The sequence below is a fragment of the Diprion similis genome, chromosome 3, assembly GCF_021155765.1.
Source record: "Diprion similis isolate iyDipSimi1 chromosome 3, iyDipSimi1.1, whole genome shotgun sequence".
Classification (NCBI taxonomy): Eukaryota; Metazoa; Arthropoda; class Insecta; order Hymenoptera; family Diprionidae; genus Diprion; species Diprion similis.
The window spans coordinates 7,932,310-7,949,450 of NC_060107.1; the positions used below are offsets into that span (position 1 = coordinate 7,932,310).

At 37.9% G+C, this 17,141-nt stretch overlaps 2 protein-coding genes across 4 annotated transcripts; one reads left to right on the top strand and one right to left on the bottom strand.

Annotated features, from left to right (window-relative positions):
- Nucleotides 1-233: 233 nt before the first annotated feature.
- On the bottom strand, nucleotides 234-8,406 carry LOC124404830 (rho GTPase-activating protein 44-like). Of its 3 annotated transcripts, none has more exons than XM_046879259.1 (9): nucleotides 7,637-8,406; nucleotides 6,191-6,344; nucleotides 4,992-5,280; nucleotides 4,674-4,898; nucleotides 4,221-4,518; nucleotides 3,321-3,560; nucleotides 2,390-3,204; nucleotides 2,028-2,209; nucleotides 234-739 (listed from the first exon to the last, which is right to left on the bottom strand). In XM_046879259.1, exons 1-9 carry the CDS (start codon nucleotides 7,687-7,689, stop codon nucleotides 311-313), a joined length of 2,685 nt encoding a protein of 894 aa, XP_046735215.1. In that variant the 5' UTR covers nucleotides 7,690-8,406; the 3' UTR covers nucleotides 234-310. The 3 variants fall into 3 exon arrangements, with proteins under 3 accessions (XP_046735215.1, XP_046735216.1, XP_046735217.1); XM_046879260.1 differs by lacking the exon at nucleotides 234-739 and adding an exon at nucleotides 807-1,293 and having other exon boundaries at nucleotides 7,637-8,405; XM_046879261.1 differs by lacking the exon at nucleotides 234-739 and adding an exon at nucleotides 1,489-1,701 and having other exon boundaries at nucleotides 7,637-8,405.
- Nucleotides 8,407-9,225: 819 nt separating this feature from the next.
- LOC124404562 (UNC93-like protein MFSD11) lies at nucleotides 9,226-14,527 on the top strand. Its single transcript, XM_046878797.1, has 2 exons — nucleotides 9,226-9,524; nucleotides 12,929-14,527. The coding sequence occupies exons 1-2, from the start codon at nucleotides 9,372-9,374 to the stop codon at nucleotides 14,216-14,218; spliced, it is 1,443 nt and encodes a 480-aa protein (XP_046734753.1). The 5' UTR covers nucleotides 9,226-9,371; the 3' UTR covers nucleotides 14,219-14,527.
- Nucleotides 14,528-17,141: the final 2,614 nt, after the last annotated feature.

Sequence of the window (17,141 nt, forward strand, 5' to 3'; positions counted from 1 at the left end):
TGGTTTTAAAAACTTTGCAAATGTATAAGTTTACGCAATTTACCGGTGCAAAAATATTCTTATGCTTTTCGCGTGCTTTTCATAAATTTTATTGTAATAATTCCATCCTCAAAAGATCAAACAATCATTATTTAATTGCAGCATAAATATATTTGTACAAACTTGATGAGCAATAAAGAATTTTACTCCAAATAGCACAAAACTCACTTCTGGCATCGTTTGAAAGGTTTAAAAAATATTTATATCAATTTATAGATCCTAGTAACAGCAAACGGGAATCGCTGATAAGTAACAGAAATGAGCTTCTCACCTAGAGATTGGTACTTTCGTGCTCAGACTTGGCCCTGACTGTCGGAGGTGGGGGCGGTGGTGGTTGTGGCCTTGGAGGTCGTTGGAGAAATCTGGGCGATGGTGGAGGCGGGTGCTGAGGTGTTTTAGGAACAATAACTGTTTCAGTTTGTGTTTGAACATCAATTATGTTTCCCTCTGATCTCGTCCTGCTATGAGATCTTATTTGCTCTGGCATATCAGGTCTTGGTGGTTTCTCAGGTCTATTTTCGCCAGGCAATGACATCGATGCTGGTCTACTTCCGACACTGGGACTTCTCTGAAGATTTGGACCCAAACCAGAGGTGTGGTCACCTGAATTGGTCGCACCTACAAAGTTCCCGCGTACTTGGATTATACTAACCTGCTGCTTATCCACCGAATACATGTGCGTGCGTTCCAATGTCAAAGGCTGCACAAATTAAAAAAAAATCATTTAGTCAACATTTTTGATTATCGTAGCTCCGATACATACACTAAAAACATCTAAATATGTATATTTACAGTGCTGCGCTACCATACTCAAAATAAAATATTACTATTTTAGATATCATAATTACTATATAATGAACAATTTACTTCCCTGGGTACTGAATTCAAAAGTATAACTTTTTTTTCCGCTGCTATTTAATATTCCAACAGAAATTAACTACCATATTATCATCTACTTTGCAACAATAAACTATGATTAATTATCGATAAGTTTGAAGAAACAAGGCAGAGGGGAAACCATGCAGTCAGTAAAGTATTAAACTTAATTCAAACGACACGGTCACTTTCCAAGACCAATTAGCCATATTAATGATAAGATCTTAGTTGCTTTAACAATTTTCCACAGGAGTCTGATGAATTTTGTGAAATATATAAATAATTGGCAACCTTGGTTTGCATTCATGAATAAAGTGGCTTCCTTATTTTTACCTTTATCGGACTTGCTTATCTCAGGTCGATTAAGATAAGAATTATCTACAACAAAGTTTAGGGTATTTTCATAACTCTTAGAATGTACAAAGTTAGATCTATACAATACAAGTTTTCAAACATTTAGAGCAGAATTGAATTTAAATTAACACGACTCACAAGTACTGGACTATAGTATCAAATTGTTCAACTGATTATGTGTAAGTTACAAGTGATGAATAATAAAATGATTAATAATTCTTGCCGAAGCGAATTTTTCATGTTTTATTTATATCGTTACAGAACAACTCTGCTTATCAATATTATAATAGGATATTTCTAATTTTATTTTACTTTGCTATTTAAAAAGTATTGAAGAATTATTTAGTATTTACTAATATATTTAAGCTATTCTCATCAAAATTGTAAGAAGCACAATTATAACATACTTCTATCCACCTAAGTTTTAGTATACTAAAAAATAAAAATATTCATGTAAATATCTTTGATTCAGTTATAAATTACAAGCCAATACACATATCTTCGGAATGAGTTATACTGAATAATAGCATCATACACAATCCAGGGTTGCATTTAAGGTACTTACACATTGTAACCAGAATAAGGACGTGCAATAATCAAGAAATAAAAAGAAAGGAAAAAGAAGGACGAAATCCGAATTGGTCTACAACTATTATCTCTGTAAATGGATAGAAACCAGAATAGGGTTAGAAACTACGATTCAAATCAAAATTCTAAGCTCAACAATTCTCGCAATATTTTACTCAATTTTTACTTACTCCTGACTCTGCATCCAGATTTTCATTGCTCTGGCGATGCGCAGGTCTAATAAGACTGGACGGTCGCACAAGGCCAGCAGGACGCTCTGGAATAGCTGGTTTACCACTTCTCTCGACACTGCTCACACTTATAGACGTTATATTGTTGTCTACCGACTTTCTCCGTAACTCCACGATATCATCTGTTATCATTGAAGAATATGGTAGTGAAGATCAAATTCTTAATATTAAAAATATCAGAGCACCTCATGAATCAAGTATTAGAGAGATACCCAGTGATTGTCGTTGCAAGTAATCAACCTTTCCATGGAAGTTCAATCCCAAGTTTAATTTAACTTGAAAAATTAGCTCAGTTTACTAACCTGGAGATGGCTGGCTAATAGTCGATAAAGACCGTGGGGCTGCAACAGGTACTCTTCTCCTTTCGAGAGTTGAAGGTGAAGGTTTTTCAGCAGGGACAGGCTTAGGCTTGTTTGTAATACTTTCCATATGTTCCGGATCCGAAATCGATCGGCATTGATTGTTTTCGATATCCTTTTGATGCAGAGCTTCAAATCCGATGGGAACAGGATGTTTGGTATCTTGTTTTCCATGCTCAATTCTACTTTCGTTGTTCTTTGTCACGTCACTTGGAGGTGATTTAGGTTCTGGTTGTTTCTCTTGAACTTGGATATCAGCCTTAGCTAAATCTGCTTTATTAATGATTTCAAACCCTAACGGTTTTACGTCAATTTCTAGATTTCTATCGACTTTTTCAGACTTATTATCATGATGAACGGTTCCCAGTTCCACGTTATCATGCTTGTGTGGTTTGTACGTCGCCCTGTTCAATGTAGCAGTTACAATTGGTCTTGGCGGTTTATCTGGTGTGGCTGGTAATTTTTCGTCAAATCGTTTATCATGCTTATCAGGAGTACTACTGGGTGGTGTCGGAGCAGGTTTGTTTTTTCTACGAGTTGCAGGCTTTGGACTTCCTTGTGGAGGACTGCCACCATGATCGCTAAGACTGCTATTTGAAATCGCTCGTCTCATCCCGACACCCGGTGTTTCCGAACCATTAAGAAAACTTACGTCTAAATCACGATCAAAATCTATATCCCCAGGGAAGAACCAGTCAGAGTATGTTACCAATTGATCCACTATTAGACTAGAGTTGTTTGCTGTGCTCATATTCATTCTAAAATTGCAATAAACAAGGAAAACTGTAAAACGATTGCATTGAAATTTGTTGGCATGGTGAAGTTCATAACTATGTTGTGACATAGAGAGTAAGAATTGAAAACATCCACTTACACCATAGTATTACCATCTTCTTGTGGGCTCCAAATTAAATTCGGAGCAATAACAATGGCTATATTCTGTGGTGTCATTTTGTTGATATCCTGATTTTTAGTAAGCACAGATAAGAACTTCATTAGGAACCTCAAATTTTCAAAATTTGCTGGAGGTAGCTTGTACAGGACCTCCCAGAGAGCACGTAGTCTTGCTTCGTTTTGGGTAACTTTGGCAGCTGCCATCCATTCAGGATATAATCTGATGAAATAATTGTTACTATAACTTTTGGTTGATCAAAAATACAAGCATTAAAATTATATCATTTCCGTTGAAATAAAGCATGACGATCAAGTTCGTTGATATACGTGTATCATTTTAAACCGTTTAAAGGTTCTGTCTACATAAGTTGAGTAATTTGAATAATAGAATTAAACGATGCGTATGCAAATGTTGGATTTTATTGCATGTTTATTTCATCAGGTATACTTGGCTAATGCTGGCAGTTAAATCAGTGGAAGTCATTGCTGAGGTCAAACCAATTGAATGTTCAACGTAGCCAATAAGCCCAATAAAGGTCCCATTGCATATTACATAGTCAGAAGTCAGTGTCTCTTGTGTCTATAGAAACTTAAGTGGAGATTTTTCACACGCAGAAGACTTGTCTTTTCTTTGTTAACAAATTCCAAATAAAAATTAACTCTCTGTTTGCATATTATACATTGTGAAATTAGCAAGAAATCACAGGAGCACCAAAATTTGGAATAAAAAGGTAGGATAAATAATGTTTTGTAATCTCATGGCACTTTCGTAAAAATCTACAAGCCACTTAATGGATCGCTGGGCTTGCAGGTACAAGATGTATTTTTAGACTACCCAGTCATTGACCAATTGACTTTCATATTGAAGCGTGTAACTCACTTATAGGTGAGCAAAGGTTCGGGTAGTTCTCGTAGGTACGATTTCAGTGCCCCAGCAACCACATGAGGATCCCTATATTCCAGGACCGTTGGCAGAGTCAGACAACGCGCGTCAAAGCTCAGCTTTATTCTTCTTAGTTTAGAAGCACCGCCAGCTATCCGAAACAGCCCTTCTTCCTCCATACCGAGCCTCAAAAGTGCAGACACGCACAATTGAATAGGTAGGGCTATTTTTCTATTCGTCACACGCAAATGCTCCTCTAGTGGGTAACCGTATACCGGCTTTGTTTCATTGTCATCTGTGCAAATGGTGAAAGTCAATCTTAATATTTCAGCAAAGAAGCATTGACAAATACATAGTCAATCACTGTAACTTATTCTGCAGTTGACTGCAAAAATGAAAAATATGTGACATAACTTTCAGTGATGACTAAAATGAGTAGTAATAATTTACTTATGAAGGTCTCCACTTGAGGAATCATATCTTCCAGGCAATGTAAGGCACTCTCGTGATACGCTCTCTGTAATTTGACATACTGAATAATGGTTTGGGCTAGGTCTGTTTCCCGTGACATTAACTGAAACATTTCAGCGGCTAATTGATCGCGACATTGTTCCACCTTCCCTTCAGCTTCTTCCAATTCTTCTCTTAAGCTGTCAGCTTTTGTTGCTCCAGTGCCTGAAGGAAGTTGAAAATAGAATCATCGTAACTACTCAGAGACAAAACCGAAACTTCACAATGTTTGCATAATTATTTGGGAAAGTTACTTACTTCCTACGCTGTGTTTGGTCGCTTGTTGATGACGAGTTCTTGCACTGTCCATATCTAAAGTTAGTCTAGCTAAATTTCGTTTATGTTTCAATATATTTGGTACATCTGTTTCCAAAATCTGTTGCAAAGGAGTTGCTACGTATTGATCTACTTTTGACTCGTGATCCACAGCTTCGTGAGCTAGTGCAATCTGCGCCTTACCGCATTCCAATAACGTAGTTCCGAGAAGCGTATCATCCGATCCGTTTTCTATCATCATTTGCCCAAGAACGTATTCCGGGCATTTTTTCTATAAAGTAATTCATTGCACAGGTGAAAAAAGAAGCAAAGTACTTTTTATAATTTGATTTAACACCATTCATGTACTTAAGTTAAGATAATGGGGAAAAATGGATTTAGTCATACGGAGAAACCAATTAGTGATAAGACTCAAATTATTTTCATGGTTGCCTTGAGGTATATATAGCAGAATCACTGTCATTCACTACACTGCTATCTAAAATGCATTTTAAAGACACAGAATCAAGATTTAGGGTTGATAACGCTGAACATTGAAGAGAGAATAAAAAAAATTTTTATGGGAATTAAAATATCCTTGGAAAGAATTAAAGTCAGAATGAATGTACGTGTAAAGCTTTTACAGAGTGTAACAACATTAATTATGCAATAAATTCCTTGAAACAAATTTTCTACAGCTGGCTTGCTTATTTACTTGCGATATCTTATGTTGTGGTCAGCACAATAACTTCGAAGCAGTACATTCTTTCATGTAATTGAATGAGACATTGTAAAAGATAGGCTAAACTCTCTGACAATGAGTAATGAACACGTTTAATCAGTTGAAGCAAAAGCAGTTATTTTTGTGATTGCAAAGACCGAGGACAATTGCAGATAAACAAATTTGAATCACATCCGTCAATAGAATTCGAAATTCCCTGTACACGCAAAATCAGAGTAAACCCTAAATTGCATACTATTTCTAATGCCATGTCGACTCCTCTAGTTCTTTCTTTACCTGATAATGTTTGTAAATAGAATGATGATTCACAGACAACCTCTTTGTTTGAAGAAAGGTATAATTCTCAGTGAAGCCTAATTTTTATTTCTATTATAAGTTTGGTCATAACTAATCCTGGATAAACGAGCTTACTTAGATGCTCAGTCGAAAACCAAATAGTAAATATTTTTTGCAAACTTACCAATCGCTTTTCTTTCTGAGCCGGATCCTGGGCAAGCGTTTGACTCGGAGCATTTCCAAGCCGTTTACTAAGCCCTGTAAGCGCTGCTCTGATCTGATCCACATGTTTGTCTGCCTTTTGTAGATCATCGGTCAATACTTCTGTCTTTCCAGCTCTGGAAGAATTATGTAATTTCTCAAACAGTTCTGTTACAATTTTACGCTGTACACATTACCAGGTTTTATAATATTTCACCAAGACTTCCAGCCCATATATTTTGTGGATTCTGCGAGACTTTAACTACTTTTACTTTAACCACATTTAACCTAAGTAGCGGTTTATTAGCGGGCACTCGGTGCCGCTGGTTTTCAGAATTGTGATAGCTAACGAATTTGCAAACTTTAAAAATGTTACTGATTTATTTCAATACTGTGTATCCATACAAATGTTGATGGTTAATGAATTCAGTAGAGAAATCCTTACTTGCTCTGCGAGCGACTTGTAGTTGTTATTATCAATTACAGGAAATCCCCTTAGCAAATAGTGATTAAAAACCTGGTGCTCTGTACTTTGTCAACAAGAGAATTCATGGCGTTGTATCATCATCGGATTTCCCATTTGAGATATAACGCGATGGACTTCCTTTACGGCACAAGCATTAAGTTATGAGAATAAGCGATATGTATAAAAAAAAAAAATACCTTCCACCAATTTCATAGACATGAATATAATTTCAGAATATCTGAATTTAAATTAGGCTAACAAATCCCATAGATCTTGTGTCATTCATGTTTTATCATCGTAAAAATTGGAATATTTTAGCATGAGTACATTAGCTTCTGTTACAAAGTGGTAGAACAATTGCAGACGGTACTTCTATATCTTATTTTATCTCTCGGTAACAAAATTGTAATTGAATCTCTTCGTAGAAGAAGATATGATAATCATTGTTATAGATTAGATCACGACACTTGAATTGAATTGAATTCGACGCCAGTTCCAGATTATCCATACCGTAATAGAAAATATGTATTTATTAATCAAAATAAAAAGAATGTGGATCTGCCGAGTTCCAGCGGATAAAGAAGGAAGAAAAAAAAATTCATCAACAATCTGTAATTCTGTAGAAATATGCAAAAGTGTATGACTATTGTATACATGAATATTTCAAGAACCCATTTAATTCTCGTAGCGATTTTACCGTAATTTGCGATTAAATTCATGGAAAGTGAAATGTGGGTACCACGAAGGTCATCGAACGTAATTTTCAAGCCGATTAAAAACGGGATGTAAAATTATTTGGAACGATTGAAACGATCTGGTTTTTATTATATTAATACAATAACCTAAACGTATACTGCAAAAGTTTTGTACAGCTTATAACCTGTCAAGTTTTACGCATCGAAAGTCATGGTTTATTGTCCAACGATGAATAACGCCGATTAACAATAGTTAACGGGTGTTTACCTCGAGAATGTTTGATCGGCGAGCTGTTTCACCCTGAAAAACTGTTTCTTCATGGTCGCTGCTTTTCAGTACTTCGTTTGACAGTTCGGATAGGAGTGAAATCGCGCCACGAACCGCCCACCGCGCACGCTCGGATTGTGTACACCACCTCGGATTCTTTTTTCTCTATTCGCCTATATTATTTATTATTCCACCACTTGTTTCTCTTCTTCTGTTCTTCTTTATTCTCCAAATGTTTTTCAAATTTCTTCACTCACTCCCCGCCCACCGACGATGACTATTTATAACCAAAACCTGGAGCACCGCTGGACGTGGACTCATGTAAAAATCCAAGTCAGATTCAGCCGAGTAACGAATTACCATTGAGAATACGTCCAACACTTTAAACGGACACTGATCAGTCATAATGCTCGGCGATGATCTCACTTCACAGTTTACCTAGTTCGGTACACGATCAACCTAGCCTCTACACCTTCGATAAGTTATTTATATATCGTCGTAAAATTTCAGTACTTTTACCACGGTGCATACACGGAAATTGAGCCTCGATACCCGAGCCTTCCTTTTCATTCAATTTGCACTCGTCTTATCATCGCGGAGCTTAATTTTTCCCTCAAACTACGTGTCAAACTTCTCTTTCGAACTCTTATCAGCTATCACTCGTATCCGCATCGCGCATATACCTACTCTTGTATTAATTTTACTGTCCTAGCTCGCTCTACGTTCGCTCTGCAGTTACCAGTGATGTTCACCTTGTTTGCAGCCCTCGCGGCTAACTTCACACTCCGGATTATCGAGATTCGCCTCTCTTCGATATATCGCATGATATCGCACATCAAATCACTGTGGTTTCAACCCATCCCTCAAGATGGCGCGAAGAACGCACTGCTAGCGCATGAATTTGAATTGCAGTGGTTTTCATCAATCCTATCCTTCCTCTTTGGTTTGACTACTACTAAACTTACGACGTTGACTGATGATATATTCTTCAGTCTTCAACGTTTACGATGAAACGATGGTTTAGAAGTTGCGACTATAGTTAATCTAGTTAAATTTACTTCAATCATACGTACCATTCTTTTGAACGCCGAAATGTGTATGTTATATTTAGTCTCTCACACACAAATTAAGCTCTCATCCATTAAAATATTCAAACAATGTGACATTGGCGTAAGCGTTGACTAAAGAATATACTTCAGTCGACGGCGTAAATTTTTTGAGACAACAATGTGGTCTCCCTGACGTTGTTAATAATTCGATATTGTAGGTTTGAATGGATACGAATTTCCTTTCTCATTGAGTTTTCTGAGTTAAAAAATATTATTCGAATTTCGTTCAAATTCACTGACATCGGCTCAAGTATTTTTATTTATATTTTGTAATACTTCTAATGAAACTCTAAATACTTTATTATAATTTGAGAAACAAGTTAGAGCTGAGTTAAAATAATTACATATACTTGCTCCTCTGACTCGAGTCGCGAATTGAGTTTGGAGACCGCGACTTTCGATATATTAATCCCCAAGTCGATAAGACTCGAGAAGAGTGCGTTGCGGCGATTGCAATTGTGGCCAACTTTATACCGGTCGGTGCGTATTCACAGACGGCGCAGTACGTGGTACGGTAACCACGACCGTAACAATCTTTGACAGATTTCATTTGACTGGCATTCCATGCCGCTGGCGCAGCTCCGTATTGAAATATAATAATAATTAGTAACGAGGGATTTAAGCTGATGAGACTGTTATTTTGCAAGTTTTCCTTTCCTTGCGCTTTAAAGTTAAGATTATTCAAAATGAGTTTCGATACTCGTCTCTTCAACGTGATAGTATTAAGCTGTGGTTTCATGTTGACTTTTACCGCTTTCCAAACGATGGGAAACATCGAGGTGAGTTTATAATCGAGTAATTATCATTGATCCCTAACACTCTGTCTGCCGCATTAACGACCGTCATTGCATCAAATTCCAGGGAAGCTCTGAATGTCGACGAGTTAAATCCGCTCGACTTTGCACTTATTGTTGACACACAGTCAGCTGTTCGCCAGAACACTCGCATTCCGGCACGCATTCTCCTATTCGTATCGTAATCTCTTGGCCGTATCGCTCACACTTTGCCTATAATGTATGAATGTGAAAATTTTGAAGAATCGCGCGCGACAGCCGTTGGCGTTCAAAACTCCCGTCAAGCATTGCGCGACTAATATTTTTGTATCATGAATAAAAAAAAAGCGAATTCTGGTCGCTCTTTCTTCCAGATCTCGTTATTGAATATCTAAGAAATGACGATGACCAATTGCAAAAAACGTATCTTCGATCGCATTGACAGAGAATTACCCATACACGTACGACCTTGAGGTAAAAATTTCGTTTTTGGGACGGGTGCGAAAGCTCGCCCACTCAACGAGATGATCAAAAAGTAGCTCATTTCGTAATTGTGAATCCTAGTGCTAGCTTGACTTTCCATTTTGTTCCACTACTTCGACACTGGATCTATCACGAATAGTTTTACACACGGCACAGAGCGATACGGAAAGCTAGAGAGTCGCTGGGATGATGATTGCTCAACGTTTCAACTGCTCAAATGTCAACCCGTACTAGCAAGTTTCTCGTGAGAAGATTTCCTGTATAATGAATATAAAAGTAGCCGGAGGCATAAACGCAGGTTTTGAAATCAATGCATTGATTGTTTCGTTGACCAACAACTTTCCGAATTCATAATCGATATACATACATACATTGTACATGTATAGTAAAGACAAATCGAAGCAGCAGCTGCAAACTTTCATATAATTTTTTGCAAAAGTAGAGATCATTTTGATGGGAAAACGATTATTGAACCAGGGTTAGTGCAAAAACGCGTGGTTTCTTAATATAGGTAGAAAATATCATGTGGAAGTCAGTAACGAGTTATTGGATCTATTCAGGTTGAAGAAAAAAACCATTCTTCCGCGACTTTAGAATTTTAACTTGAAACTTAATAAACCGTAATAAAGCAAGAGACGTTAATATTTTGAAATCATAGTTCCTTCAAAATAATTATAAAATTTATAAAGAGTAAATTTTCATCCCAATCTTTCAAACAATCTAATTATAAGCGTTAACAAATAAAAGTGTAATTTTTCTGCGCCACTAAAGCTTCTACGACTAGGCAGTCAGTCGCTGAAGCGTCATGGGTAAAATCGACGAACTTGATACACCGTACAGGACGTACGATACGATAACAGAGTATAAAAAATAGTTCGTATAACGAATGCGAATACAGAAACGTATCAACGTTCTAAGCATGCAAAATCACAGAATGTAACTCTGGGGGAGATGAGCAATGCAACGATGCCTGTTGCGGTTGTGAGCATATTGTAATGTTGTTATGCAGGGAAATCTCTCTGCAGCAGAGAGACAATTAAATGCAGGATATTTTCTGCGTGGTAATCACGTTATCATTTTGAAAAGGAAGGTCGATGACACGAACGAAAGAAAAAATCGGTTCATTTTATCAGACCCAGATTTCACTTCGAGAGATGCTGCGGCCCCGATTACGCGTTATCATATATTTGTATGATGGAACGATAGAGTCGTACCTCTCTTCGAATTCGGTGATAGCGTAACTTTTGAAAACATTCAATTTAATTCCGACGCTGCAACATAGAATTATATCATCGTATAATTATTTTCCTCGAGGGTTAATACTGGCGATTAACAACTCCTTGACGGTCATTTTCCACTAAAAAATTCTTCTGTCCCGGAATTGTGAATGTGAGAAATCAGATTCGTTGCTACAATTTGTGGTTTGTATCTGAATATGCGAATCGCGTTAGAAAGCTGCGCGTTGAACGGTGCCAGAAATCGACAATTCGTGATTTATAATTATCCATTAATTGGTGCAGTTTACACTGCTGCAAGTGCCCGTGTTTTCGGGTCAGTGCAGCAATTTCTTCTTGAGGTAAACGAGAGTTAATTAGCGGCTACCTTCGCCCGCCGTAACACATTCATAAAGAACTGAACATTTCTACTAACAACTTAAGCGGAAACGTAATTTCAAGAATCACCGAGTGATTTTTCTAATCTAAGCTACAGTTATGCTATATAATAAATCACATTGACTCGGTAATTCTTGAAATTGTATATTTGGACTCAAAAATAGTATTATTCAATGTCTTTCGCGATTTGACAAAATGATAAAAAATTCGTCAACTTTGAGGACTCGGTACTGTATAAATGCGCGGAAAAAATAACTTTTTATGGTCATAATGGGATTCCTTGACCTCAAAAATACTTGAAACCTATGCTCTCAAAAGTAAATATTCACCTGAGACACTAGAAACATCGAATTACTTTATGACACGGTTTTGAGATTTTTGGCACTTACGGCACGGGCGCGCTTAACGCCACTAGACACCTTGGCACTCGAGTAGTTAAAAGCGAGAATTCCGATTTGGGTCAAAGCAAATTTATTTCATTCTATCGATAGTGATAATAGTGAATTTGCTCTTGAACCAGTCTCAATGTCGCATAGTTGCGAATTCATATGTAAGTGCAAAGTGAAATATTTGACATTCCTCATAAAAGCTTGGTAAAATACAAGTCCATCCTGAAGCGTTAAATTTGTAAGAAGATGCTTCAGGTACTTCACAGGACAAGTCAGGGACCTATAGGGTTTCGTATCTCAAAAAAATTCAGCTTCCCGAATACCAACCTTCTTATATCTTGAATCAAACCCAAGGATTATATATTTCTCGTTATCCTTCGCACGGTTAGTTTTTCCTTGACTTTATAAAGGTAATGAATTGAAGGCAGTTTCCTCTGGTTATATAGTATTTGTCGGACAGTTGAATAGAGGAAACAGACTCCACCTGCCATGCAAGTGCCGCGAGTTCGTGACAGCGCAATTAGTATTCCTCGCACGTTGCATCAAAGCGTTTCGTTGATCATATTTAATTATTCGTCAGGGTTTCCTTTGCCGTTGGATGCTTCACCTAGAAATTTTGTAACCATTTTATGGAACGCAAAGTTCCTAGGATTGAAGCCGTTCCACTCCCACAATACTATGCACAGTCTGCGCTTCTGTGCTTTGGCAACTTGGAAGTTCAAGAAAATGACCACTCATAATAAACGAAAGCACCCTGACCTAGTATAGTTATGAAATTGAAAACGATCCGTTGGGTATTTCCCCAAGAAGGGCCTGGATGCGAAAGACATTCATATTCTTTTGAATCTATACCCGTATCGAGCTTCTTTAAGTGTACATTCCACATTACTGGTAATAAGATGTAAAAGGTTAATTCATGTTTCAGAAAACGATATTGGACAGCATAAAAGAGGACGATGGGACCTTCACGGCTGACGGTTACACAAGCCTGGCAATAATATACGCTGTGTTTGCAACCTGCAACTGGTTGGCGCCATCGTTCATATCCGTGACGGGTCCTCGAACGGCGATGCTGACGGGAAGCTGTTGCTACGTGGCGTTCATCGCCTCCTTCCTTTTGGCACAGACAGAGCTTCTCTACGTGGTATCGGCGCTAGTGGGTCTAGGAGCAGCCCTGATATGGACGGGTCAAGGGATGTACCTGACGCAGAACAGCGACCCAGAGACGATGTCGAGGAACGCGGGTCTCTTCTGGGCGATATTCCAGTGTTCGATGTTCACGGGCAACATCTTCGTCTACTTCACGTTTTCGGGATCCAAGATCGTCGCCTCGACGCGAAACATGGTATTCTGGGTGCTTACGAGCTTGGCTCTAGTCGGCACGGTGGTCCTGGCGACACTGCGAAAGGCCCCGAAGACGATGGAGATCGGAGAAGCCGAGGGGGTCTCGAGCGCCGACAAAGAGCTTCACATCCCGGAACCAGCGAAGGACAAACCACTAATGGCAGCCTGGCACGCGCTGAGGGATTCCTTTCGGCTTTTCATCACCTGGAAGATGATGCTCCTGTCGGTAACCTTCTTCTACGCCGGTCTAGTCCTCACATTTTACTCCGGAGTATACTCGGCCAGTATCGGTTTCACCCAGTCGATGGGTTCGGACTCCAAGAAACTGGTTGGACTCTCGGGTATCTTCATCGGGGTCGGCGAAGTCGTGGCTGGTGCTCTCTTCGGGATCCTGGCATCGAAGACGGTGCGGTTCGGGCGTGATCCCATCGTCATTGTCGGGTTCATTGTCCACATGTTCGCCTTCTGCACGATATTCCTGAACCTTCCGGACGACTCGCCCTTCCAGACAACCGCGGAATCGGGCTTCATAGCGACGTCACCGACCCTGGCGATGATCGGCTCGCTCGCCCTCGGCTTCGGCGACGCCTGCTTCAACACCCAGGTCTACGCGCTCCTCGGTGTTCTCTACGCTAAAGACAGCGCACCGGCTTTCGCCCTTTTCAAGTTCACACAGTCGGTAGCAGCGGCGATCAGTTTCTCCTACAGCAGTCACGTTGGCCTGTACATTCAGCTCGGGATTCTAGTCTGTTTTCTGGTCTTAGGAACGATAACATTTTGCGTCGTAGAATTTGCCCTCAGGCGACAAAAGAAGGAGCAACATTCCGAGGGCGATCCTGCGTTGGTTGACGTTTCCGGTCCGGATCCTTGATCTGTAATCGAGAAAACGAAATAAATAACTTGCACAATTGTCTGACTGTAGAAGCGATCTGAGCGAATACTCGCAATATGACATTTTTACAATCATCGTACGTCTTCCAGAATGAATTGTTTTTTTGACATTTAAAAATCTCATAACGCAATTAATAGTAGTAGTAATAATTAGACCAAGACAATAATTTACGGTCATTGGCAATTTGTATGCTTAAGTACCTGCATTATACACAACATAATAATAATGATACCAGTCATACCTAACTGCAGTGTTTGAAAATGGAGAAAGTGAATACGTCGCTGATTATGTTGAAATCTCAATTTGTACCTACATTCTATAAAGATGGATTGTTTACTCAAGCAGCGTATTGACTATTCTGCATCCAACGATAAGTATAGAGAGGACATTGAGCAGCATATAGTTGATGGAAGCATTTATTTGGTGCAAGATAAGATACCGACGGGACGGGACGTATGTACATATTATTATACATATATAATGTACAAGTCAGTACCGACAAATCGATTTGGATCCGAAAAATATATGTATATATGACAGATGTATATTTAACATACTTGTATATTTTTTCTAAAAATAAAAATAAATGGGCAAAAAAATAAAGTTAATTATCGCTTTGTTCTCAATCGAAGATTATTATGGCGTATACATGCAGATACAATTGATAAGAAAAGTATTTTATCTAAGATGGCCCAATTTCTTTCTGTACATTATCAATCTATCATTCGATCCGTTTCACTTTTTTTTTCTTTCTTTTTTTTTTTTTTTGATTAACCTGTATCGGAAAACACGAATTGTGCAATATGATCATTTTATCAATTATAAACACTCGATTCTCTCAATATTTCTTAACCGAGTTTATCAATTGATGTCAAGAAGGAAGATGATGATCTTGTTATTTTGTAATAAGACAATTTTCACACCGATTCATATACAGTCCTGCATATATATTCATGACAACTATCAACTCTTTCTTCGCGAATTTTCTTGATTGTTTCCGAACGCCTGATTGCATGTTTCGAGTTGTATTATCAACATTATGCCTACCTAATTGTACCTAAACATGCATTTGACGATCGTTTCCTATGATTTGTATATTAATTATTTTGCTAATTACTATTATTCGTATACATGTGTATGAAAAAAAAACTCACACATTTAACATTATACATTGACAAAGCCGACACTATATACTGTATTGTTATTAAAAAATTGTTTATACGAATGAATGTATGTAACATATAAGATTTTCATTGTTAAACGTCTGGAGTTCGATTCGTTTTTCTCAACAATATACGTTCCTCGTGCCCATTATCCGTCTAGTGAAAAACATATTGTATATACAATAAATATGTACATTGTAGACGTAGGTTGTACAGGTACATGGGTTATCGTTACGTGTTTCCATGTGCATTAAGATCTAGTGTAGGATGGGATTGGTATTGCACAACAAGGCCTTATCTTTGCCGGTGATTGAATGAGGAAGAATGTAGATAAACTGCTAACAACAATTTCAAAGCTTTACACAACCCGTATATTATACAAAAAAAGATTCGCGTACTTGCTTCAAGCGTTATTTTAGCCTTAGCTATAAATTTTAATATTGCTTTTGCGATAAAGTTTCGCAGAGAAAGACTTCGTCTTGTACTAAAAAATGAGAAAAATATTCTATATATATATACCCACTGCGAAAACCGGCTCTCGAATCTTATACGTAAAATGTACATCTTTGTATTTTCTTTTCCTTCAAGTTTACATGATCGATAAAATTTAGGTATTAGCGTACACAATTGGTAATTGTAAAAGTTTTTTAGCTGTATTTTTAAAGAGAAAATTGTTCGCAAAAATTCCTAATTGTCCAGTTATTCTCAAGCCAATAACAAGCGTGTAAAACAGTTATAATATCATTCAACTAGTATTTTTCTCTTTCAAAGAATAAAATAGACAAGGTCTGTTAGGACTTTGGTTGTCTGGACATTAAAATACGAAGATTTCTATGAACTGTAAGGCAGAATTGCAGCTCTGGACTAATGTGCAAAAACTTGTAGTAGAATTAATGCGACTTCGTTAACCATGAAAAATCTCTGCGTGCAGTAACAGATGTTTAAAAAAAATTTTAAACAGCTCATCTGAATGCAATAGTTAAATAAATAACTTCGAGAAGAATGACTGCACGAGTGAGAAAACGACAAATTAAATCTCACGTGCAGTGCAGATATCAACTGTAACCCGGAATGTCAAGGTTGCAAGATTAGCCGTAAGTTTGTCTTATTCGTTTTGCATCTTACTTTGGTCTTTTTCTAGAATCGTCAAGTACCGAAATAAGAAGCGACCGGCTGAATAGCCGATCGCTATAGAACGGAAGCAGACGGATTTACGCAGCAGAAATACACGATCACATATCGCCGCGACTACAGATAATTATTTTTCAACATCTGCCGCAGTTTCAGCTTGCAAATATTCACTAATTGTACAGCGACGATGCCATTCGCAAGAGTTTAGTACGGGAAAAAATCTGCGATTTTGAACATTAAATTTCGTGACAGACACACAGTCAGCTTTGGCTAACCGGAACGACGATTCAAATCGAGAACGATCTAATCAAGAGTGAATAAATTCAATCTCCCTTATTAGAAAGTTAAGCGTAGCGTGATAACGAAAGGCTACAAGATACTAGAAAACATTCATTCAATTTCTTTCTCCGATTATACGAGTATTATATCTGTATTGTGTATCAAGATTGGCCTCAAGGTACAAATAAAAGGGCTTGCAAACCTTTTATTACATGCTTGTTTATGAGCTGGATGCATAATTGACCGAACTTTCTACGTAACATATACCTACGTAGTAATAAAGAATCGAGAGATTATGCATGTATAACAACTCAGTGCCGAGAAGAAAA